This window comes from Chiloscyllium punctatum, chromosome 31 (genome assembly GCF_047496795.1).
Source record: "Chiloscyllium punctatum isolate Juve2018m chromosome 31, sChiPun1.3, whole genome shotgun sequence".
Taxonomy (NCBI): Eukaryota; Metazoa; Chordata; class Chondrichthyes; order Orectolobiformes; family Hemiscylliidae; genus Chiloscyllium; species Chiloscyllium punctatum.
In genome coordinates, this window is record NC_092769.1 from 22,092,143 (window position 1) to 22,118,897 (window position 26,755).

The window sequence follows — 26,755 nt, forward strand, 5'->3', positions numbered from 1 at the left end:
AGTCACTAAATACAGCATTCACTGTGTGACTGTCAGAAAACAGGACATTGAATGCAGTGACGTTCTGGTTAGTTCAGCCTGTTTATTGAGTATCTTCAAAACTCCTGAATATAAAGTTAATGGATCCAAAATCCCACATTGCAGTAACATTTGTTATCATCTCAAAGTAAATTAACAAAATTGAATTGTTTCAAACTCACATCACTTGTTACAACGTTCTCTGATTCATGCATCTCATTAAAACTGAGTGGGCCCTTTATACATGGTTAACACTGGTGTCGTGTAACAGCGAATTTTTACTGATTTTTATGAGTTATCTGCCCCTGTCAGAGCTATCAGTGAGCAGAGACATATACTGTTTATAACCGACATCCGTGGTAATGATTATTGTAATACTCTCTAATTTAACCAAACATTCCTGATGTACCCAGACAGTTAGATATGGATGTATGGACTGTCCTGTTCTAGTTCATTAGATGCTCTTTCAAAAGTTTACCGAGGTGTTATTTATCCCTGCCAACTCATTTTTTTTGTTTCTCAGGCACACAGCTTTCCTTTACTATGCACTTTAGGGTCGGAGCAATTTGAAAAAAAAGATGCAGGGAGAGACATTCTGCAATGTAAGGAGGTGCTTCTAATCTCCGAGTCCAAACTGTTTAGTGACACACACTCACATTCTGAACATAATCACTTTAGACATGTTCCATATTAGGTTCTAAACTGAATTTAGAAACGCAGATTAGAAATGGTATGTTATTTTGTAAAGTGAGAGAGACTTTGAGTGACAGCAAAAATAAAGTCACTAATTTTGTTGGTTAATAATATTATTGAAGTTCTTTTTAGCTTTATCTGCTTGTGGTGGAATGTAGAATTAAAGGGAGTTAACTTCGAATTGAATATTCTAAATATAAACACTTTGGACAAGCTCTGTGTTCAGTTCTCTAAATTGAATTTTGAAATGTTTAGTATGAATTACATGTTATTTTGTATTGGGACAGAGACTGGCAGTGTCCTGGGAAAACAAGCTCAATTGTTTTACTAGCTGGTAATATGTTTGAACTTTGATTTTAGTTTTATCTGCTTGTGAATGAATGTAGAAATAAAGGGAGCTAACATCCGAATGAATTTGTTTTTTTTAAACAAAATACTTGCAACTATCATGTGAAACAGACCTGAAGATACTCAATTTTACTTCCACCATTTAAATAAAAACACTCCCAAAGAAGCTATTCAGCAAAATAAATATCCCAAGATGTGTATATGTCCATGTTTAAGCGTAACCTCGTAAATACATGATCCCATGTGTTCGGGCTGTACAAGCTGAGACCAGGATCCAGTCTGAGCCTCCAGCAGGAAACCAACAGGCGGAAGCTGTAAGCCTGCCCTTTCCGATGGCCATATAAATCCTGGGTACTAGACCGTAATTCAACACTCCTGGGTCGGCTCTGTTTAGAAATCATCTTGACAGAACCGCTTCCCACAAGTTATCAGAATGATTGTGTCGACAATTTTTCTCAGTTTATTCCTTACTTTCTTATCATGTGAGTGTTTTTTGTTCAAGTCTGTCTTTGTCATCACTGTCTCAATGTTAGTCTACCGCAGGAATGTAAAAGACTCAGCCATCATTTAATCTGCATTAATGCTCATGGTTTATTTGTTTTCTTTTTGAAAGGTGTCCAGTCGGAGATTGTGTTGACTCAGCCAGAGGCAGAGACTGGCTGTCCCGGAGGCAACCTGAAACTGACCTGTAAAGCCAGCGGCTTCGATCTTAGCAGCTACTACATGAACTGGGTCCGACAGGTTCCCGGACAGGGTCTGGAGTGGCTGCTTCAGTACTATAGTTCATCCAACAGTAACTATGCACCAGCGATTAAGAATCGATTTACTGCGTCCAAAGACAATTCAAACAACATTTTCGCGTTGGACATGGGGAACCTGAAGATCGAAGACACCGCCATCTATTACTGTGCAAGAGACCACAGCGAGAGGAACCATTCAAAAACAGCTCGAGTGAACATTTTGTCAATTCCATCATAAACTGACGGTCAGTACGAGTTTTAAATGCAATTATACCAACTGCGATCAGAAGCAGACCTCAGGCTGCCTTTTACAAAACTATCAAAGAGGAAATGTACCATTTAAACTAGCAAACTGGTGACACAATGGGACAATGTTTTGGGCATGTCGTATATACTGCTAACACTTCCATCAATTAAATGCTCGGACAAAATGTTAGTTTTAATATATCTGACAGCTCAGGAAATCACTGCTAATTGTTATGTTAACTATGGCATTAATTCTAAACATGATCAGTACGAAATGGCTCTTTCAAATGAAAATTGAGAGCGAGAGTAAAGAACAGAGAATGAGTGTACTGGTCTACATCATTGTGATAGCTGGAGTGACACTGCAATTATGATCAATACAAAAACCTATTTAGCCTCCATTGTTTGAAACTCGTCAGTGATTACATCTACAAACCGTCTTAACTTGCAGTGCAGTATTAATTCTGTGGGGTGCAATGCCAGTATCACTATTTAATTTGTAAAAGTGTTGGGTAATTGTCGATACACCATTTGGGGATTTTGAGAATCAGCTCATGTGTTACTCTGTGAAGTATAAAACAGTATTAAAATTTATCAAGAATGATCAGAATTCACTTGCACAATTATGTGATGAAGATTTATTGTGACTTTATTTTGCCTGTGGTTCTGAAAATTTAAAATGATGGTAAACTTTTGATTTGTTTTATGCAGAGCTAGTTATTGTGTGAAACAGTCCAGAGAATGTAACACTGTGACTATCTTGATTACTGGGGCCAAGGGACCATGGTGACAGTGTCTTCAGGTAAGAACTATGAACTTTCTTCGTAACTTTTTAAAAATTTTCGATTCATGTGACTAATTTCTGAATTCAATGAAACTCAGATTCTGTGCTGAGTTTGGTTTGGTTCGGATTGATATTTGTTCAGACTGATTATAGACTTCAGTTAAGGCTCAGCAAATAGCTAAAATGGTGATGATGGCGTCAGTTGCTCCGTGTATCTCTTTTTTTTGATCAGATGGGCATTCTGTGTGGCTGGGTTACTTGAAACACCTAATGTCTCTTAAACAGTCAGCTATAAATAATGTTTAATGTCAGTGACACCCTGACTGTGAGTTTTATTGTCAACAACAAACGCTAAGAATTCAAAGATGTTTGAGATATTACCAAACATGATTAAAATATGCTAAAATATCATTATTCATTTCTTGAATATATGTTCTTACCATGATTACATTTTCTCATTTATTTTGTTGATGACAAGCAGGTTAGAAACTGTCATAAAATTTTCTTGCGGTGCTATATTGCAATTTGTTGATTAGATTCTGAATTGTTTTACTTGATTCTGTTGAATTGAGTTGATTGGATTTTGGCTTTGTATTTACTTGGTTTTGTTGAAGTGTGTTGATTGGTATTTGAAATTGTTTTATTTGATTCTGTTGGAGTGAATTGGTTGGATTCTGATTATGTTTCATTCCAATCTGTTGTTTTGAGTTGATTGGATTCTGATTTTATTTTCCTTGATTCTGTTGAATTGAGTTGATTGAATTCTTATTCAATTGGTGGAATTGATCAGCATTTTCATGCTTTCTGTAATTGGTGTTTTCTTTCTGGTGAGGAGATTGTCTCTCTGGATTACTGTTCATTACCAATATTTGTGAAGTTCTATTGTTTTTCATGAATCATTTCTGCATTTGTTCAACTTATATGACACATTTTTCTCTGCTTGATTGAAAACATTACATCCATTTGTAACGGTCTGAAAACCAACTTATGGCAGAAACCCAGAAGTGTGAGAAATGAAAAAGATAAGTTTTTAATGCATTGAATTTTTAAAAAAAGAACTCAGTTCTAATTGTAAACTAACTGAATTTTGTTTTGAGTAGCCTCATTCAAAATAAAACTTGGAACTAAAATCTGAAACTGCAGAATTGAACAGATTATGTAATTGAAACTAACTTAAAATTATAATGTGGTAATATTTGTCCATTCAGTAATTTTGTTTTGACCATGAAGTGATTAATCAATATATGCCTTCAACCACTCTACTGTGTGCTGCACAGGATTGTCATGATCAAGAAGGGTGTGCAGGTTGGAAATAAATTGAACTGTTGCCAGAAACGTTACAGCTTTAAGTGTTAAGTCCCCTCACAAACAAGGTTGCTGTTATGACTTGTTATTTCTATTCAATTTAATCATTAGTTTGCTTGATTCTGAGCAGCTTTGTTAGACTTCAATTTATTTTTTTTGTGTGAGGTTAAATCATGTTCTTGGTTCTGTTGAAAATGTTTGCAGAGCCAGTTCTGCTGCAAACACACCATGTTGTGATCTGGTGATTGTTCATCTGTTGAGGAAGGACTGTGCTTGGGTAACATTAAATGTGTTATATTTGGGAAACCGTTTCTGGTTTCTACATTGTTTTGCAATGTTAACACGGTTGGTGACAGTGAACCACTCCAGGTTCCTCATTCAATGCAATCAGCATGCGAGTTGAAATTTCATAAAGCCTATTGTTAAGTGAAAGGCAAATCGCAAAGGTTTTAGAAATGAAGGGAAAACAGATACCTTTGGGCGCCATTTTTACCTAAAAGTAATAATTAAGGATTAATCTAATCCATGCTTTCCAATCCAAATTCAGAACTCCACTATCTAGTTCAATCTCACGGTCTGTCTTTAAACAGTTTACAAGTCAGAGAGAAATATAAATAGCATTTCAAAAGTCTAATGTTCTAATAGTTCTGCTCTTGAGCAAAAATGCCATGACTGTGTTATAATTGATCAAGAAACACCTTTCAATTCCGCTGTACACTACATACATATTTTTCTGACTGGAAAAGATCATTCGCAAAGACCATTTGGAAATTCTGCACAATTCTATGAAGAACAGATCAGTTTCACTGCTTTGATCAGTTTCATACGTAAGTTGAGTTAATTTATTGTTATGTCCCTGATTAAACTGGATTTGCAGGATAAAAATAAAACATTAACTGAATTATTTAATCTGCACAGTGCTTTATGTGTTCCCAATCTGTGCATTTTAATTAAATAGTTACATTTTACAAAAACAAATCAACTGAAGAGTCATTCTTTCGGAAACAACTACAAAAGTGAATTATGTGACCAAGGACAAATTTTGAATTAATTAAAATAATTCACTCATGAACTCGCAGGGCAGCATGGTGGCTCAGTGGTTGGCACTGCTACCTCACAGCACCAGGATCCCAAATTCGATTCCACCCTCTGGTGACTGCCTGTGTGGAGTTTGCACATTCTCCCTGTGTCTGCATGGGTTTCCTTCGGGCGCTCTGGTTTCCTACCACAATCCAAAAGATGCGCAGGTCAGGTGATTTGTGCAATTTAGCACAGCCGTAGTGTTCAGGGATGTCTCGGTTAGAGTGCATTAGTCAGGGGTAAATATAAATTATGGGGAATGGGTCTGGTTGGGCTGCTGACTGTTCAGAGGGTCAGTGTGGAATTGTTGGGCCAAATGGCCTGTTCCATACTGTAGGAACTCTACTCTTACAACCATGGGAGTACTTGCTGCAAACGCAGAGAATTCATTTTACATCGATGTGTTCAGACATATGCAGAGTTCACAAATTTGCAGAAGACATGAACTAGAGAATAACGGAGCACATTGTTTATTCACACACTGAAAATAGAGTAATATTTATTTTAATTAATATACTTGACCGATTTATTGCAATGTAGCGATCCGAAGGAATCTGCTCACATTTGTTAAGTGTGACAATCGTTTAGATTAGATTTCCTGCAGTATGTATCGGGCCATTTGGCCCAACAAGTCCACACCGACCGTCTGAAGAGTAACCCACCCAGACCCATTCTCCTACCCTATATTTACCCCTGACTAATGCACCTAACACTATGGACAATATAGCATGACCAGTTCACCTGACATGCACATCTTTGGATTGTGTGAGGAAACCCACACAGACACAGGGGAGATTGTGTAAACTCCACATAGGCAGTCACCCAAGGCTGGAACCGAGCCTGGGTACCTGGATCTATGAGGCAGCAGTGCCCACATTTACTTAGACATCTGTTAAAGCGGGCAACTGCAGACAGAAGCATGTTTTCAATTCATACCTTTTTAAACATTTTCGTTCATTAAAAGCAGTAAACAAGAAAATGACCTTGCCCTGATTCCTTCAACAGAAATGCTTTCCACACTGAAATGCAGTATTGACTTTATGCAGTGCATGCAAAATCTCCCCAGTTCAAGGAACGTTTTAAGAATATGTAAAAATAATTTAGAGAATAATCCATTGCCTCCGGATCTGTGCTTTAATTGGCGATATTTCCCACCTCAATCATTTTATTAAATACAATGACTTATTAAGTTTATTAACTCAGTGGTTATTTATGTTCATTGTGAACACATTCTCGTTCACATTAATCCACTGGTTAGTTCCTCTGATGAATGTTCAAGTACAGTGAATATATTTGACGTGAGGAGTTGAGCAATGTATCCTCTTGGATTAAGTCTGTTGTACAGTTTGTTTCAGTGCTATTTCTGACTAACTTGTCAACGGTCCTGACCATTTGTAAATTGTCCAGTTCGGATCCCTGAATCTCAGAAGTTCAATTTCATCTCTCGCTTCAAAACCATTTTTATCGGTCAGAAATACAATATTCGATTAGGTGCCTCAGAATTGAGAGCCCTGACTAAGTTGTTCCAATCAGAACGAACGTTTCAGGAACAAAAGGCAGATAGCAAGAGTTTTGAAATTGGTTGTTGGCAACAAGAGATACTTGATTGAGCGAGGCAGATGGAAATATGCTGTAAACTTTCTTTGTGCCCCAGTTATGCAGGACATGTTTCGTGGCACAATGTAGAATCAGAATTTTTTTGCATCTTATTATTTGAAAACCTATTATCAGCTGTTAATGTCACTGGCAATGGTCATATTACACTTCAAAACATTTTAATCTTTATCAGACTAAGTAGACCATCTGGTGCAGCAACATTCACAGGGGAAAGAGGAAGGGAGTTCGAGGTTGGAATCCAGTGACAGTGAATTGATGGCAATACAATTCTTAGTTTTATTCCTCTGTAGTTCCCATAGAGTGTGAACAATTCGGAGCTGCTATCAAAGTATTCTTGGATAAATGTTGAAATGTTACTTTCATTGTACAAACATTCTGGAACAATTCCTGGTTGTTGGAAGGTGTTAATAACTAACATGGTTTATGTACTGTCAAAACAGGTGGGCTGTGTTCTCTGTGATAGTGTCGAGCTCATTGTGTTCAGGTCTGTTGTGATGTTGTAGTAGTGTCCCTGAGTCTGTGCCAGGTGGCCTGTGTTCACTTATAACCTGTTAGAGAGGTATGTAACACCATCTCTTATCAGGTTACTTCAGTGCAAGAAAGCAGATTGAGATGTTTGGGTGTTTGTTGGAATTCCACTCACAGAGGCCAGTGAAATCTAATCAATCGCTGTCCTGACTTGTGTCTCTTAGATATTAAACAGAATTTTGGCAGTTAGCAGCTTTTTCCAGATCAATATTTGTTCACAAGCGTTTGGGCATCGCTAGATGGTGTTAATGGAGTAAGTGCTCACCTTTATATTAAACCAGTGCTGTAGCTGAATTTGATTGTTCAGTCCGGTGGGAGTTCCGCTGAACCCAACACTTGCAGCAGATGGAGATAGCTTTTGAGTTGGTCTTCAATTGCTATCTCTGACCATCCAGTACCTCTGCTAAGAATCCTTTCTCCAACAGGAGTCAAGCCAACGTAATCACTGTTTATCTCAACAGGTGTGAGCTCTTGTGCCAAATTCATGAAAACAATTTGGTGAAGAGGGGGTCTCTGGATGTGAAAGGTTAACCTTGCCTTCTCTCCACAGGAGCTGCTAGACCTGCTGAGTTTCTTCAGAAATTTCTGTCTTTTATTTTGGTTTTCTAGCATTTAAAGTTTGTTGTTTCATTGAAAAAAGTTCTGTTTGATTAAACACGTCCTTCAGAGAAAAGATGCATTTGAACAAATTGCGAATGTTCAGAGATATTAAATATCAGAGAATCATTGAATTTGAGCGCCCTGATCTCGAGCTGGAGTTTCACAAGAAACTATTATGAAGTAACAACCCACTCCAGAGTGCAGTGGCTGCTGTAATTGGCTGGAAATGATTTTGATCAATCAAATAGAGAACGTCAATTATCTCGTTCCAAATAATCAACAGAATTTTTTTCAAGCATGTGTGAAACAATTAATTTGTTGAAATATTTTAATAAAAAGTGTTCACCGCCAGTGCTAGCTTAATGAATGACACAATGATAGGAAGGTAGGAGCAAGAGGAGGGCACTCAGCCCCTCAAGCTGTTCCACCACTTACTTAGATCATGGAGCATCTGTGAGCTCAATCCCTTTGGCTAAAACTCTTCAACACCTTTGATTAACAAGCAAAAACTATCCCAGATTTACTGATTCAGTAAACAAAGGGAGACACCATTTCTGAAAGACATTCCTGTGAGTACTGTGAAACAATGAGGCTGGAATTAATTGCTCATGAAAGTAAACTTTAAATCTCTGACTATTCCCAATTGAAACATCCCAATCATCATATTTCATTAATTTAACACTATACTTCCCTGGAATAAAGAAATATAATGTGTGATTGCCTTGCTAAAAATGAGGGATGCTTGATTCCTATTATATGATTAAGAAATAGCTCTGTTCCTTCAGTGAAAACACAGTCAAATCACACAAAAGGAAACCATGTCATCTTGTGTAGACACACAAGTGCCTCTATTAATTTACAATTCTTCCAGTGGTTGTTTGAATCTCTAGACCGGTGTGGAAGTGTCAGACTTTTTATATTGCCTTGAGAAACCAGTTGTCATCAGTCTATTTGAATTGCTGAAGTTGGTGTGGTATTAGCACATTCACAGCGCTGGTAGGAAGTGAGTCCCATGGCTGTGATTGAGGAAGAGGAAACTGGCAGGGAAATAGTTGAGAGTCAAGTTGAAGTCTGATTTGGAGGAAAGCTTTCAGGAGAAGCATTTGCATACATGTGCGCCCTTATCCTCAAGGGTCACAATTTTGGAACATGCTGCCGAAGGGATATGACAGCATGCAAAATGGAAGCTGAAGAAGGCACCTTGGCCCCTCTAGAAGGCTATTCCATTCATGGGATCATCATTAATCTTGCTGCTCACCAATCTTCCCAACACTCGATAACATTGAACCTGATTGTTTACTATTCAGCAAAAGAATGGTGAACCTTTGGAATTCTCCACCACAGAAATTGATTGAGGACAAAACATTAAATGATTTCAATAAGGAGATAGATTCCTTCAATCCTTAAAAAATGCTACAGATATGTGGGAGAAAGGGAAACAGGCTACAATATTGGTTGAAAGCCATGAAAACATTGAATGGGACATGGTTTGTAAGTTTGCATGTAATGCCAACATTGGTGGTATAATTGGCAGTGAAAGTTATCTAAAGGTACAATGAGATCTTGATCAGCTGGGCCAATGGGCTGAGGAGTGGCAGAAGGAGTTTAATTTAAATGAATACGACGTGTTGCATTTTGAGAAGATAAATCAGGTCACAACTTACAGAGTTAATGGTAGGGCATTGGATAGTGATGTTTGAACACAGGGCCTTGAGGGTCCAGACTCATAGAGTCTTATAGAGTTAATGGTAGGGCACTGGATAGTGTTGTTGAACCCTGAGGAACCTGAGGGTTCAGACTCATAGATTCTTGAAAGCGTTGTCTCAAGTACCTAGTGTGTTGAAGGTGTTTTGCACATGTACCTTCATTGGTCACAGCACTGAGTGCAGGAGTTAGGGCTTCATGTTGTAACTGTCCAAAACATTGGAATGAACTGCCAGAGGAAGTGGTCCATGCAGAGATAAATCCAACATTTAGAAGACATTTGAACAGCTTCAGGAACAGGATAGGTCTGGATGGATATGGGCCAAAGGCAGGCAAGTGGAATTAGTTTAATTTGGGAACTCTGGTCAGCATGGATGAGCTGGACCAAAGGAACTGTTTCTGTGCTGTACGACTTTATGACTCACTGACTTTATATTGGAGTAGGCTCAAAGTTGGAAGGTGGTGAGCAAGTGAGGGGCTAGATTGGGCATGTGGGAGAGTTTGAGCTGGTAGGCTGTGAGGTGTTGGCTGGCTGCTGGGTAAGCTTGCATGCACTCTGTCTGGCAAGGTGGCATCAAGGTAAATGGTAATGGTCACAGGATAATTTGTTCGAATTGTGTTTGGTAGGTGAGGGGTAGTTTGAGCTGAAATGCAGGAGGTCTGTCTTTGCCAGACAGGTTTATGGAGAGGTGGGCAGGATGCCAGGCTGGTTAGTGTAGCGGTGGGCAGAGTGCCAGGATGTTTCAGGGTGGAAGGTCACTGTAATGAAGTGACAGGTGGACGTGTTGTCAAAATGCAAAGCTCGGAGTCTGGCAAAATGGTAGGTTGTAAAGCACAGATGTGAAAGGAGTGAGGATGCAATGTGCACAGGTTGACTTGGGTAAGATGTAAGGTCAGTGATCAAGGGCTGAGGTCATGTCTTGGGTAGTGGGCTTTTGTCAGAGGTTGTGAAAATGATGGTGCCAGGTCCAGGCAGGGCCAGATTCACCATGGCCCATGTGCAGGGTGGCAGGAGTGTAAATGAGTGAAAGGAATTGAGATCATATGTCCATCTGGAATATAGAATATAGAACATTGCAGTGCTGTACAGGCCCTTCAGCCCTCGATGTTGCGTTGACCTGTGGAACCAATCTGAAGCCTATCTGTCCTACACTATTCCATTTTCATCCATATATTTATCCAATGACCTTTTAAATGCCCTTAAAGTTGGCGAGTGTACTATTGTTGCAGGCAGTGCGGTCCATGCCCCTACTCCTCTCTGAGTAAAGAAACAACCTCTGACATCTATCATCTATGTCCTCTCCTGCTAGCCATCACTATTCAAGGAAAAAGACTTTCACTGTCCACCCTCTGTTTATCTTTTATGTGTCAATTCAGTCACCTCTCAGCCTTCTTCTCTCAAACAAAAAGAGCCTCAAGACCCTCGTCCTTTCCTCATTAAACCTTCCCTCTATACCAATACCAGACAACATCCTGGTAAACCTCCTCTGATCTCTTCCAAAGCTTCCACATTCTCTCTATAATGTGGTGACCAGAACAGTACACAATACTCCCAAGTGCGGCCACACCAGAGTTTTGTACAGCTGCAGCCTAACCTCGTGGTTCTGAAACTCAGTCCCTCTATTGATGAAAGCCAACAGAAAGTATGCCTTCTAAATAACTCTTATCAAACTGGCTGTCAACTTTTCAGGATCTATGTACATGGACACCGAGATCTCTCTTCTCAGATATACTACCAATATGGATTGCCTTGGATGTGTTTTGTATGATAGGGGTTGTGTGTTCCGGGCATGAATGGGTAGGGTTTGTCAATGTGAGTGGAAATTTAGGTCTAGACAGAGTAAGTGCAGTGGTTAGTCTGAAAGATGAGGTTTGGTGGTGAACTGCATGTCAATTTGATAGTTATTAAAGTTAAAGATTACCAGTTCATTTCTCAAATCATATTTACGTAAATACCCAGCTGTAACACTTCAAAGTCTCTGAACCTTAATGGTCCTCCATTTTTCAGAGGCCTCCAGAATTCAGATCATTGTAAATTAGATGTTTCAACTTCCAGACAATTGGCATGAGTTCAGCCGTGACAGCCCTCCTCCCTGTCCCAGTGCTCAGCTCCTGCCTGTGCTGCTGCTGCAGTGACCTTCCTCCCAGAGAGAACATTCTGCCTTGCATTGATAAGTGAGGAAGGCTCACTGGACCTGATTTCCAAGTATGGGGACGACAAACACGAGGGGACACAACTTTAAAGTGAGGGGAGATATGTATAAGACAGATGTCAGAGGTAGTTTCTTTACTCATTGAGCAGTAAGGGAATGGAATGCTTTGCCTGCAACGGTAGTAGATTCGCCAAGATTAAGTCATCATTGGACAGGCTTGGATGCTGCCTGAACTGCTGTGATCTTCCAGCACCACTTATCCAGAAATGGGATTTCCAGCATCTGTAGTCATTGTTTTTACTTCGGCATACAGACGTACATGGAATAGTGTAGGTGGGATGGGCTTCAGATTAGTATGACAGGGTGGCACAACATGGAGGGCCGAAGGGCCTGTATTGCACTGTAATGTTCTATGTTCTATGATTCACTCTGATTTCTCTCCGGGGGTACTGCCAGCGGTTGGGTATTTCCAGCAGCACGGTACCTAGTGGACCAGCACGCTGGTTCCGTGGTTAGCGCTGCTGCCTCACAGTGCTAGGGACTCGGCTTCCATTCCAGCCTCGGGTGACTGTCTGTGTGGAGTTGGCACTTTCTCCCCAGGTCTGTGTGCGTTTCCTCCCACAGTCCAAAGATGTGCAAGCTGGGGGAATTGCAAATGTTGTGTTCAGTGATTGGGAGGTTCGGTGCATTAGTCAGGGTTAACTGTAGCATAATAGGGTAGGGGAATAGGTCTGGATGAGTTACTTTTCAGAGGGTGGGTGTGGACTTGTTGGGCCAAATGGCCTGTTTGCACACACTGTAGAATTTCGATGAATCTGCAGTTCCTTGGTTTGTATTTTGTGAAACTTCTTTGCTCTTCACAGCAATCCAGTGAAAGTGTCAGTTGGTGACATCTTCAAAGTTACTGGGGTGGGATCAGGATGTTCTTCTTCCTAAATTATATGGCAATGGTCAAGGTTGAGGGCATGTTTCTAAAGAAGGAACCAATGATCATGATCAGCAACTGGTAGGAAACAAAAATAAACTCCAGTTATGCTGTAGACTTCAGCGGGAGCATACTGGCAAACGTTTACAGCCTAGGATACATTTGAGTAACTGGTAAGGTCAAATGAACAGAAACTAACATGCTCAATTGGTTATTCTATTGTAGAGACACCATCTCCCCCCACGCTTTATGGCCTGGTCTCCTCCTGTCAGGAGCACGACACCGGTTCTGCGACCTTTGGTTGTTTGGCGATGGATTATTCCCCTGACGTCACCAAGGTAACCTGGAAGAAAGGTGGGGAGTTAATCACGACTGGATTTCAGACTTACCCATCAGTGAGAAACAAGAAGGGAACCTACACCCTGAGCAGCCAGTTAACCCTGCCCGAGTCAGCGGCAGATTGCCCCAGCAAAATCTACTGTGAGGTTCAACACAGCGGGTCACACAAGAGCAAAGAAATGCCATGTTCAGGTACGTGTTGTGGGAACTGAGATAAACAGAGCATCTAGGATTAATATGAAGAAGGCATTATTTATAATCGTTTTCACAGAATCACCTTATACAGCACAGGAAAAAGGCCCTTTGATCCATCCAGTTCACGCCTATCAATAACAGCCACCGAACTATTCCAGTCTCATGTGCCAGCACCTGATCCATTGCCTTGTGGGACTTGCCCTTGCAAGGATGCATCGCAATACTTCATACCTATTATGAGGGGCTCAGTCTCTACATGACTTATAGGTGCTGAACTCAAGGCTAACACCACCCTCCGTTTGATTTTGTTTTCCCCTAAGATCCACTTGGAAGCTCCTGGCCTTACCTTCTCTCTCCATCAAGGGGAAAGGTTTCATTCAGTTTACCCTGTCTATGCCTAAAATAATTCTAGACATCATGATAATCTTCTCCCTAATTGTCCTCTGCTCCAAGGAAAACCCCTGTCTATCTAAACTAGTTTCATAACTGAAACCCTCCAACCCAGGCAAGATCCTGGCAAATCTCATCAATACTGCCTTCAGTGTAATCACATTCCTTCGATAACATGCATACAACGCTTCAGTATGGCCTAACCAGTGTTCTATTAAGTTCCAGTATCATCTCCCTACTCTTCATTGTCAATGTCTCTGCTCATAAAAGAAAATATCCTATCACCTTCTTCGCCTCTTTATCCAGACGACACAGTACTATCGGGGATCGGTGGGTACATGCACCAAAGATCCTCAGGCCTTTCCAGGGTTCCACCATTCAAAACGTCATACCTCACAGGTTCTTCTGCCGAATTACATCACCTTACATTTATGCAGAATAATTTCCATTTGCAACTTCTCTTCACATACAACCAACCCTTTTATATCCTCCTGCAATCTAAAGCCATTATGCTCATGACTTACCAACATGACAGTTTTCATTTCATCTGTGAATTCACTGGTTAATCCTCCTAAATTTGAGTCTTAATCATTAGTATGTAAGAGAAATAACAAGGAAATCAAACCAATCCCTACAGAGCACCAGGAGACATAGATTTCCATTCACGCAGACAGCCGATGACTATTATCCCCTGCTCCCACCACTCAGCCAGTTCTCGATCCAATCTGTCAAATTAACTCCGATCCCATTGGCTCTGATTATTTCTATCATCTGGACATCGAGTTATCTCTCTGAAAACTACTATCAAATTCTTACACAAGACTTCCTCTCAATAAAACTGTGCTGAAAATTGTTGATTTATCTTCCAAATGAAGACTAATTTCACTTCTCAATAGTTTCCCTACCACTGAGATGAGCTTGACAGATCTGTGTTTTCATTATTTATACCTTCCTTCGTCCTGCATGACAGTGCAACGTTGGCTGATCTACACTCACTTGGCACAAGTGCTGTGGCCAGACAGGAATTCTAAATTATTGTCAGCGACCCAACTATTTCATCCTTTGCATCGCTCAACAGCTCGGTATACTTTTCATCTGCCCTGGAAATATAACCACTTTTCATTCAGCAAGACAACACAGAACATCACGTCATGTGTCCTAATTTCTGAAAACTACATCACAACACCCCTCCATGTTTTCTGTCCCCACATTGTCCCTCTTACTACTGAACACTGGCACAACACGTTCGTTTTGACCACAACCTAATCCTCTGGCTCCACTCCAATAATACACTTAATGAGCATTACTGTTTACTGAATAATTCTTTTATTATGAATGAGCGTGTAACTTTTAAAAATATTTTTCTTTATTTTGACTGCTATTATTTTCTCATGGTCCCTTTTGCTCTTCTAATTCCTCTGTCTTTCAAACTCCCCCTTGCACATTCTGTACTCCATACTAATTCCTATTGTTTTGAGATTTCAGTATCGACCGGAAGCCTCCCTTGTTTCTCTTTATCTCATCCTCCATGGCCTTTGGTGTCCAGAGCCCACTGCATTCTTGGTCCCACTCAGTGGCTTCCTGGGAAATGTCCTCCCTGTGATTTTCTTATCTCTCTCTTAAATGTGTCACACTGCTCTGACTCAGATTTACCAATAAGTGTCAGCTTCTAGTCCACTCTGGTCAAGTCATTACCTGATCTTACTAAAATTGTCCTTAGCTTTTTCAGAACTTTGGGCCAATTTCTATTCCTTTGCAGTACAATCTGAAATCCAACTGATTTACGATCACTGTCTGCAAAGTGCTCCACCATTGAGGTTTTACCCACTGGGCCGACTTCATTCCCTAAAGTTAAGTCCAGATTCACCCCTCTCTTGCAAGGTCTGGATTAAATTTCTCAGTATTAAACACATACTTTGTTAAAATATTCTCCTGGGGGCATTTTCAGAATTCTGCTCCCTCTAAATTTTTGACAAAATGAATATCCAAGCCTATGCTGAGGAAGTTAAAAACCTCTTTTCTCATTCCCCTATTTAATTTACATTTCTCTGAAATTTGCCCATGTATGTTCACTTGCTCTTTTGGACCTATAGTAAGGTCTATCGTGCTCTCCCAGTAGTTATGTTTGCTGTATTTTGGTTTTGAAGTACTGTCCATTTGCCTTTGTTCGAGGAGGTATCCATGGTTTCATTTCTCTTTAAAGCCTAAAATACTCTTGTCAGAATTGCGACAGAAGCAACATTCTGCACTGCACACCCCCAGCCCTCATCCTTTTCCATCTTTCCTTGTCTCACCTGAAGGCACTAAATCCTGGAATGTTGAATAGCTACTCCTGCCCCGCTCTCAATATGTCTCTGTGATAGCAACCGCATCATTTCCTCATTTATGCCAGTAATTTGTCTGCCTTGTTCATCAGACTCTGTCATTAAAACGAATACCATCCAACATCGCTATCTCCCTTTTGATGTTACCGGCCTATAGTTTCTATGCCTCCTTGACTCCCTTGCTGTGTCCGATAATTTTAGCTTTTCACATTGTCCTGCTGATCTTTCTGTGTGGATCCCACTTTCTCCAGCACTCTGCACAATTATGATTCTTGTATCCATTAACCACAAGAAACCTTGATATATGAGAACCGATTGTACTTGTTCTGAAATTCGTCAGATAATTTATGCGATGTGTTTCCTAATGATCTAGGTATTCTCTCACCAACTCTTCTCCTAACCGTGAGCTCCAGTGAAGAAATCGCAAGCAGCAAGTTTGCAACCGTCGTCTGTTCAATCATCGATTTCCATCCGAAGTCAATCTCCGTGAGTTGGTTGAAAAATGGCCGACCCTTGGATTCTGGCTTCTTCACGTCTCCCGTGTGTGAGGCAAACGGGAACTTCTCGGTGACGAGTCGGCTGATGGTCCCTTATGGTGAATGGTTCAACAGCGCAGTCTATACCTGCCAGGTCACTCATGGAGAGAACATTCAAAGTAAAAACATCACCGCACTCCAGGGTAAGAGACACACACTGAGAGAGCTACAAATCATTCTGAACTCTGATGTGAATCAAACACGCTCATTTATCAGGCGTAGTAAACAGTACAGTACAGCTTCTCGTTTCCCAACATGCCACATATCGCATTTCAGTTTGAGTGTTACATTCGCATTGCTCATGACTCAACATTTTGACAAGTCAGAAAAGCATGTTTCCTCTCTGTTGAAGATAGATATATAGACAGTGAGCTTTGTTAAATAGTTTATTGCCTGACCATGCTGGGAGAGGCGTTCAGAGGGCCGCTTCAAGGATAAGTTTGGGGGTGGAGGGGGGATATTGGAGAGATATCTGATTGAAACATAGAAAATACTGAGAGACTGAGGTCGAGTGAACGTGGAATAGATGTTTTGACTGGTAGGTCAGACTAGGACCCAAGGGCACAGTCTCAGGGTCAAAGGGGCACCGTTTCGAACTGAGATGTGGGGAGAAATGTCTTCAGCCAGTGGGTGATGAGGCTGTGGAACTTGTTGCTGCAGAGGGCTGTGGAGGCCAGGCCATTGTGTGTATTCAAGCCAGAGATAGATCGGCTCTTGTTTAGAGAAGACAGTAGAATGGCTGTAGCCCGAAACGTCGATTTTCCTGCTCGTCGGATGCTGCCTGACCTGCTGTGCTTTTCCAGCATCATTCTGATCTAAACTCTGGATTGGCCGTACAGCCTTATTCTGATCCTCTATCTTATGATTTTGTGGTCTCAAAAAGACGTGGTTAAAATATGCAGTGACCCTTACTTGAAAATAAATCAAAATGCGTTCAGTGCATCATTCCCTGCTCAGGAATGATCTGTTGGCCTTGGACATTGTACGACATTGATTTTTATCTGGTACTGAGCTCTTTAACTTCACTTATGGGATCAGACCACAGACCAAGTGGGTATCACATCAACTGGGATAAACGTGATCTCACTGAGCTTCTTTAAGGTGCTCTCTGTAATTAGTGGATGAGGCAGGAGAATAAATTCTGGTAAGAACGGTCCAATAGGGATGAATGAACTAGGAACTCGAGACAGGCTGATTTAGCCTGGTTTGGGGTCGCGATGTTTACACAGTGAGTAGTGGATGTCTATAAAATTAGTGCACATTTCCATCGCGTTTGTAGATTAATTTAAGACGCTTTTGTTTGTTTTTTTTTCTCCCCTGCTCTATGAAGAAATTAAAAAACGCACCTTAGTAAATAAAGTGAAAGTACAGACCAGTTACGAACAAACTGAATGGAGGGAAAGACTTAAGGAGATGGGTGTCCTTCTCGATATCCAATGCTGTACTCAATGTCTTGTTTTCCGATCTGCTCCAAACACAGCTCACGAGGAACAATGACATAAATTAGAGAATGACATCACACCAATAACACAAAGTATTTTTGATCACGTTAAATATAATGAACAGAATTTCCATGGCTGTTCACCGCTCCTGTAACACTTTAGAACTCTGCAAAGAGAATAATTATTATTTATTATAATTTGTCTAAAATGTAGGATGTGATTTGGCAGTCAGCATGACCAGCAGCATTTGCAACAAAGGGTTATGAACATAGAAATGAACTCATTATATTGAGAGTACTCTTGTCACAAGTATCAATAGATGGTGTTAAGTGAGAGACAGACTCTGAAAGAAAGGTAATTCCATGGGTTACATGATGGTATCTTCGATTATTTTATTTTTTTTCAGGTTTCACTTGTTACAAAGCCAGTGTTCTTTAGGAGTAATTACACAGGGTATGTTATAGGTAATCACAAATGGTTTCACAAATCAAAATACATCAACAACAGTAAGCATCGTTTCAGCAATAGTTGGAGTTGCCATTTTGAAGGTGGTGTCTTCACCCTGTGAAGAAGTAATCTGAAGATTGGCTGTTTGTATCATAAAGGGGCATTTTTCATTGACTTTGATTTTTGTTTCATAGAAGATACCGAGTGCCACCCTAACACCGTTAAAATCCTCCCACCGCCAGTAGAACAAGTCTTACTGGAGGCGACAGTGACGCTAACCTGCGTTGTGTCCAATTTTCCTTCTGGAGTCAACGTGACCTGGAAACAAGAAAAGAAGCCTCTGAAAACAGAGATTGCTGACCAGCCTGGACAGAATCCCGACAGCGTGATCAGCAAATTAGACATTTCTACTGAAGCCTGGCTGAGTGGCGTTACTTTTGAATGTGTGGTGTACCATCAGAATCTACCGACTCCGCTGAGAGACTCCATCCACAAGGAGAAAGGTGAGCAATGAGATTAAAGCACAAAGGATCCCATGTGTAATCCAGATCCAGTTACATCAATGTCAGGCTTTGATTGGTAATGAACAAACACCATTGGGAGGATTAATGATGCATCTGAAGGCAGGATAGCTAGGTAGCTGATTAAAAAAAAGATGGACCAAAGGATATTGTATTCTGATTCAGTCAGATAAAGTGGGAAGAAGCCTGGGTTGTGACGTCACCATCAGCAATGACAGTGGACAGAATGTCCTTGTTGTGGGCTGGAAACATGGAGGCAACTTTCACATTAAACTCGACTTTTTTTACTGGACAGAATGTGTACCATTCTGCTCCTTTAGTAAACGGAAGTGAATAAATCCCAATTTAAACATGGCATATTTTAATATTTAGTGAAATTGTGATAATGGTTCAGGATTTTTTGGTTGATTTATATTTGTCTCAAATATTCTGCAGTGATTAATCCGCTGGAGCCATCAGTGTCAGTCCTTCTGCCACCAACAGAAGAAATCTCCGCTCAGAGGTTTCTCTCCCTCACCTGTTTAGTGAGAGGTTTCTCCCCCCGAGAGATCTTCGTCAAGTGGACAAATAATGACAAGCCGGTGAATCCCAGTAACTACAAGAACACCGAGGTGATGGCGGAGAGTGACAACATCTCCTTCTTCATGTACAGCCTGTTATCCATTACAGCGGAGGAGTGGGCCAGCGGTGCTTCTTACTCCTGTGTGGTGGGACATGAAGCGATTCCACTGAAGATCATCAACAGAACAGTCGATAAATCCAGCGGTAAACCGAGTTTTGTAAACATTTCGCTTGCACTGATGGACACTGTTAATTCATGTCAATAAAAATCTCAAAGTTGCATTTAATAATTCAACAGAAGTAGTAGAAGTGTTTTTTTTCGTCCAGTTGTGAGTTAAATACTGAATTAATTGTTTCCCACCCTGACTTCCATTCCATCTGTGTAGTTAAAGTGGATTATTAACAGGTCTAGGACGAGTGTCTTGTGCAGTTAATGTTCTCTGCTCAGATACACCCTGGGTTAGAGACAGAGTAAAGCTCACTCATTGTAGGATTCCGCCAAATACCTTATCCATCCTAAATCCCTCTGTGACAAAATCTGACAATGTCCATTTTATATCAAGGGTAGAGCACGAGTTATGAACTTGGTGTTCTTGATTCCCCCGATTGGACACTTTTACAAAATTCATGTCAGTTTTAAACTGCCACATTGCACCAATTGGAAATGTAAATTTAAGACACATTAAAATTAAATTTGATTGGAACATACCAATCGTAAATAGTGCAGAACAGTTTGAATGTAACCTTTGTTTCTGGGGAACTGCCAGGGAGCTTGCACCAGCGCATGAGTTGACAGAATGTATCTTCACTTTCACACCAAAGAGAATCAACAGATAAGTTGTCGTGAAGCAGAGGGGAGGGGAATGATGAATGGTCTGTCCTCGTGTTCCCTGTGAAGAGTTTTCATGGAAGATGTCCTCTGTAATGTAACCCAGTTACTAACAGGAACAGTCAGCTCCTTGCTTACTGTCCAAAGATTTAACATTTCCTTGCAAAATAATACCTTTGAAGCATGTTGGACATGCTTGGCTCTGTTAACAAATGATTAACATTGATTCCCATAATCCAAAACTGGTGTTTGCATCGTCCCGGTTTGTATTCCATAGGTTTGTCTCAGTTTTCTGGAGCACATGGGATCAATTCTGGTATCATTTTGTTTCACATACAGAACACAAGTAGACATTTTCTAATAAACATATTCAGAAATGTTATCTCTTGGGCAGTGGGGATTTGAACTCAAGACTTTTCTCTCAGAGACAGAAATTCTATCACTGCAACAGAAGTGTTGCTCATAATACACTTATCTCTCCATGACAATGGGAAATGTTTCCTACAACACCAAGGTCAGATCTAATTATGGACAATCCATAAAAAGTAGAACAATAAATTTGAATAATAAAAATTGCAGTCTGGTATAAGAACAGATACAGAGAGATGATCACAAATACACTCGTAATGACACATATACAAGCTCTCACCTAAAGACACATATTTATATGCACACTCAAACGTGCATATAGATAAGATGTCACACATGCATACTCACACAGAGCCACACATGCAAGTGGCACTTGAACACTCTCTAAGCTCATACAAAAACTCACATACACCGAATGAAAATCATTTGCACAAATGAACAGGGGTACTCACACATAACCATGACAAACATAGACACACGGTAACACACAAATACATTTACATTCATACAGTACAATGGGTACAGACATACACGCATGAACACCGATACAAATTCCGAAAAATGTCCTCCCACTTGTCAACTCACACAAGGACGTAAGTGCACAGAGATAAATATTAATATCATAACTTTCCCATTTTCAGAATCACAAACATACAATGACAGAGGCAGCTTAATTAGTTATTTTTAAACCACATTGATCAGCATGGATACAATATCACACGTACACACAAATTCAGAGTCTCACATGCAGACACACAAGTGCATAGATCAACAAATAGAGGGGTGTTTATTAAATAAGGAGAATGGGCACAAGCATCAGCAAGCATCCACAAACAATAACACAAACAAGCTTCTCAGGAGATGGTTTGGGAAAGATTGCCACACAAGCAAACATCATCATATAAATATAAACATCCAACAAAATATAACGTTGCATGCTAACAATTATTAAGCATAAACATGAAAATAACCTAGTTGTCGGGAGGATCTGAAACAGACACATAAGCACACATTTTAGATAGCACTAATGAAAAGTGAACGCTCACAAAGACATTACAAGATAAGCATAGGCAGCAACGAAGTGGAATATTAGCATGATGATGCTTACACAATGTGAAAAGACCAAAATCTCGGTGCACAAACACATGAGCACACCAGCAGTAAAGGAACAGGAATATGTTTATTCACGCACAGACTCCAACGTGGGCAAGAGTGAAGTAAGAGACTCTCATAACCACATACACAAACATTAAAGGAAAATCAAACACACCAACCAGTAGATCAAATAAATTAAGGGACACACGTACAAACACTTATTCCTAAATGTACAGATCCTACAAACAAAAATATGAAGCAATGTCCTGACTGTGATGTCACTTATATTCATGATTTGCCAAGCAATTGGTCACCAATACATAAAGATGAGAATCACATTTGAACTTTTATTCAGTGATGGCCACAATTTTCAACTAAAGTGCTGTCACAGCCTATATTTAAAATATAATGATATAATTAAAATAATCATTCATAATAAGCATTCCTCAAATAATAATATCCTTAAATAATAGATTGAAAGAAAAATAATTTAAAACGTTCTGACATGGACAATGATGAAAGAACGTGTGCAGTTAGTATTTGTAATTTCTTGCTGAGAGTCAATAATGCACTAATAGATACAGATAAGAGCCCTTGAGAAATATCTGACTGCTTTATGAAGATGTAATGGTCTCTAATTACATGACTTGGATGCAGATAGATCGATCTGGATCAATAAACAATCTAAATGCGTTTTCTCGGCTTTATATTCATAGATTCAATAGATCGCACTTGGATTGAAGACTATGAGGATGATAACAGCAACATCTGGACAACTGCTTCCACGTTCATCACCTTGTTCTTCCTGAGTATTTTCTACAGCGCTGCCGTCACTCTGGTGAAGGTGAGAATAATCACATCTTTCTCACGCCAAGCAGCCCAATATGTTTTGTGAAATGTCTAAGTGTGCCATTGAATAAACATTGCTTTATCTCTCTTTTCCAGGTTAAGTGAATGAATTGTGGAATCCCTTGATTTTCCTGATCTGCTTATCAAGGTCTCTGAATTCCCAATCTACAATCTGTCCTGTTGCTGACTCTAACAGTGAGATTACTTCAGTTTATCAGCATGTAACTGAGACAATTATTGATGGATTTTCCTTTTTATTTTGATATCTTTGAGATAGTTGTGGTTGGAAGAATTTGTAGCTTCCCAGTTGTTTGAAGCCCATTTGTTTTGCTTTTATTAGTTCCTTACTCAGAATGGTTGCCTACCCTTTCTGATGGGCCTTTGTATTCCCTTTCTTGTGACTGTTACTGATGTAACCCTTTCTGATGGGCCTTTGTATTCCCTTTCTTGTGACTGTTACTGCTGTAACCCTTTCTGATGAGCCTTTGTACTCCCTTTCTTGTGACTGTTACTGATGTACAGAAAACTCCCAGCTCACAGCGCATGTGTTCTCATCTCAATGTGGCATCCAGCCATTATATTCACTTCTGTTAGCTTTTACATCAACTTTTTGGATAAAAATGCTTTCTGAAATTGTTAATAAATCTCGAATGAATATGCACTAACCTTGAGTTTACTTAATTATTTCTTCAAGACCAGTCAGTAATAATACATTTTCCCACATCCTACTCCTTTCCCAGCCAAATGCTTTCATTTGTTCTGTTTGGTTGTGTTTCATCCAGTCATTTAGTTTAATGCTGCGCTACCATGCAGCCCACTAATGTAAATACATCTATCACACGATATGCCTGATGGAACACTCCAGAGGCAGAAGGATTAGAGAACATTTCCTCTTATGCACAAAGGGTCACAACCTCGGGTCACCTAATGATACGAATGAGGAGCTTTGCTCCACCAGAAGCCTATAAAAGGCAGGCAAAGGAGTTTGAAACTTTACTCTCCACCGTCTAAACTAAAAGTGCTCCCAATGTCGGGACGGCCTGGGTTAGTAATGCAGAAATCGCCACCTAAAGTGCCCAACGAAACATTCATCAGCCAAAAATGTCAACGTTTAGTCAGGTATTCAGACACAACACGTACACAATCCAAGGGCAGATTCTCAGGACTGGAGTTTTTCTCACACCTAAATCTCATGGAGCACAATTCCTGGGGTCTATTTGACACACCACACCTGTCAAATCCCAGGGAATGAGACTGAGATCTATCTGAGACAGGGATATTACAGGACAGCAACCCTCACAAATAATAAATCAGAGGTCGATGTTGATCAGGCAGAGCTCATGAGTACTTGAAATATTCAGCCTTTGGGATCTATGTGACGCAAGACAGAATTGAGAACCAATCAGAGCAACTGTTCACAGAGTCTGGAAACTATCAGCAGAGGAGAACATTCACAATTTCTCAGAGTTGGTGAGGTGTGTCATTCCGGGAATAGTGTTGTGAATCAGTCACACACTCAATCTCATAACTTGACATCTTTTCAAAAACGTGGCACCGGAAACAAGATGCAACATTTCAGGTGAGACAAGAGACTGTTTTATTTGAGTTTAATTATAATTGCTTTGTGTTTGTTCTCTACAGCGTTATTGATGAAGTAGGGATTATTTGCTCTTCTGTCCACGTGTCATGGTACATTCCCTGATTTGTGCACATACACACGGGGGATCCTCTGCTCCTTCACCCCTTTGGGTTTACTCTCTTACTATAGTATGTTCCTCTGAGTTCATCACAAAACAAAGAAGCACGCCACACCTCCCTGAGACTGAGATTTATCTGACACACCGATATTAATGAATAACAATCCTCAAAAATTATAAAACGCAGGTTGATTTTGATCAGGGAAAGCAGAGATGAGAAGTTTTGGAAACCCTGCTGCTTTCCTGCAAATTTTAAACTTCCAAACATACAGTGGGACAGCCATGGTCTTAAGAGCTTGGATGGTGAGGAATTTGGTAAGTGCTAAAGTCAATTTTCTTCATTAATATGCAGATGTAACTGTCACAGAAGGAGCAACCCTGACCTACTCTTGTAATACAAGGCAGGGCAATTGACTGAATGGTTAGTAGGGGAGCTTTTTGTGGCCGGGGTCATAATTCGATTAGTTGTACCCTGTCCCACAACCCTCTGTCAAACTTGATGCTCTTAGCTGTTCTTCCAATATCCTAACATTTTATCTTAAATTTCTATTAATATTTTTCTGTAATTTTGCATTATATACCAAAGCACAGGGTGAACCAACAAGGACCCCAAACACTGAACTCTGAGAACGTACACAATAAGGCAACCTACATTCTGAAACGGCAAACCCCCGTTAACAAATAGTTGACAAGTACAAAACAGCGGCTGAGATTAACTTGAACTCATCAAAATAAAAGGAAAGTCCTCTGGAGGTACAGCGGTGTAGGCAAGACCTGGGCAGACAGAATGGAGATCGGTTTGTAAAATTCTTGTTTATATCCAGAATTTTCCTTCCACACAATGTAGCCTTTTATTTCCCATCACCCAAATCATCCATGGTCTCTTTATTTTCAGCTACGAACCATCACCAGTAAACTGAATAATTTATGTTCAAAGCCCCTCCCACCATCAAAGGTACGGCAGAAATAGGAAGAGCTAGAAGGAGATTGGAGTCAATTTTTCTTGTGGTGAAATATAAGTGCTGTTCTAACACAAGGGATTTCTGAGGGATGGTCCAGTGAAGCTATGGGGATGGAACTCATAAATAAGAAGGGCATGATTACTTTGATGCAATTGTAATAGTCCCCCCAGTAGTCAGAGTGAAATTGAGTAACAAATATGTTGAAAGATCTTATTTATATGTAAAAATAATAGGATTGTAACAATCGCAAATTTTAAACTTCCAAACATACAGTGGGACAGCCATGGTCTTAAGAGCTTGGATGGTGAGGAATTTGGTAAGTGCTAAAGTCAATTTTCTTCATTAATATGCAGATGTAACTGTCACAGAAGGAGCAACCCTGACCTACTCTTGTAATACAAGGCAGGGCAATTGACTGAATTGTTAGTAGGGGAGCTTTTTGTGGCCGGGGTCATAATTCGATTAGTTGTAAAATATCTATGGAAATATCTATTATATATAAGTTATATATATTATGTATAAGTTAAAGTTCTTAATTGGACTAGGACAAATTTTGATAGTCTGAGACAAAAAACTGTCAAGGGTTGATTGGAGTAGACTGTTTGCAGCTCAAGGGACGGCCGGCAAGAGTGAAGCTTTCAGAAGTAAGATAACGTGAGTTCAGAGGCGTGATGTTCCTGTTAGTGTGAAGATAAGGCTGGTAAGAGGAGGGAACACTGGAGGAATAAAGATATTGAGGCTCTGGTTCAGATTAAGAATGAATCATATATTAGATATAGATAAATGAGATCAAGTGAATCTCGAAGAGTCCAAGAGGTGCAGGGACATTCTAAAGACGGAAATGAGGAGGGCAAGAAAGGAAAATGAGATAGCCTTGGGAGATAATGTTAAAGATAATCCAAAGAGATTCGGCTAGTACATTAAGAGCAAAGGGGTAGATCATAGAGTCATAGAGATTTACAACTTGGAAACAGGTCTTTCAGTCTCACTTGCCCATGCTGACCAGATAATCTAAACTAATCCAGTCTCATTTGCCAGTACTTGGCCTATATCCCTCTAAACCCTTCCTATTTGTATACACACTCAGATGCCTTTTATATGTTGAAATTGCACCAGCCTCCACCGCTTCCTCTGGCAGTTCATTCTATGCACACCATCCTCTTCATGAACATGTTCCTCCTTAGGTACTTTCAACTTTTCCCCCTCTCACTCTAAACCTATACTCACGAGTATAGGTTTAGGTGAGACTCCACCCACCTCAGGGAAAAGACCTTGTCTATTCACTGTATCCATGCCTCTGATGATTTTATAAACATTTATAAAGTCACGCCTCAGTCTCCAACGCTCCAGAGAAATCAGCCCCAGCCTATTCAGCCTCTCCCTATATAACTCTACATGGCTGTGAATATGTATAAGCCTAGAGGGATGGCTTCATAAATCATGTTACGTTTTATATAA

General features: G+C 40.1%; 2 gene segments (V, D, J or C); both read left to right on the forward strand.

Moving 5' to 3' along the window:
* The first annotated feature begins 1,441 nt into the window (after window positions 1-1,441).
* On the forward strand, window positions 1,442-2,828 carry LOC140456923 (Ig heavy chain V region-like). The segment is given in 3 exon segments: window positions 1,442-1,541; window positions 1,673-2,044; window positions 2,757-2,828. Coding segments are annotated over 2 exon segments (414 nt in total).
* Window positions 2,792-23,303, forward strand: LOC140456922 (Ig heavy chain C region, membrane-bound form-like). The segment is given in 7 exon segments: window positions 2,792-2,847; window positions 12,967-13,272; window positions 16,363-16,668; window positions 18,609-18,917; window positions 19,371-19,700; window positions 22,506-22,633; window positions 22,735-23,303. Coding segments are annotated over 7 exon segments (1,407 nt in total).
* Window positions 23,304-26,755: the final 3,452 nt, after the last annotated feature.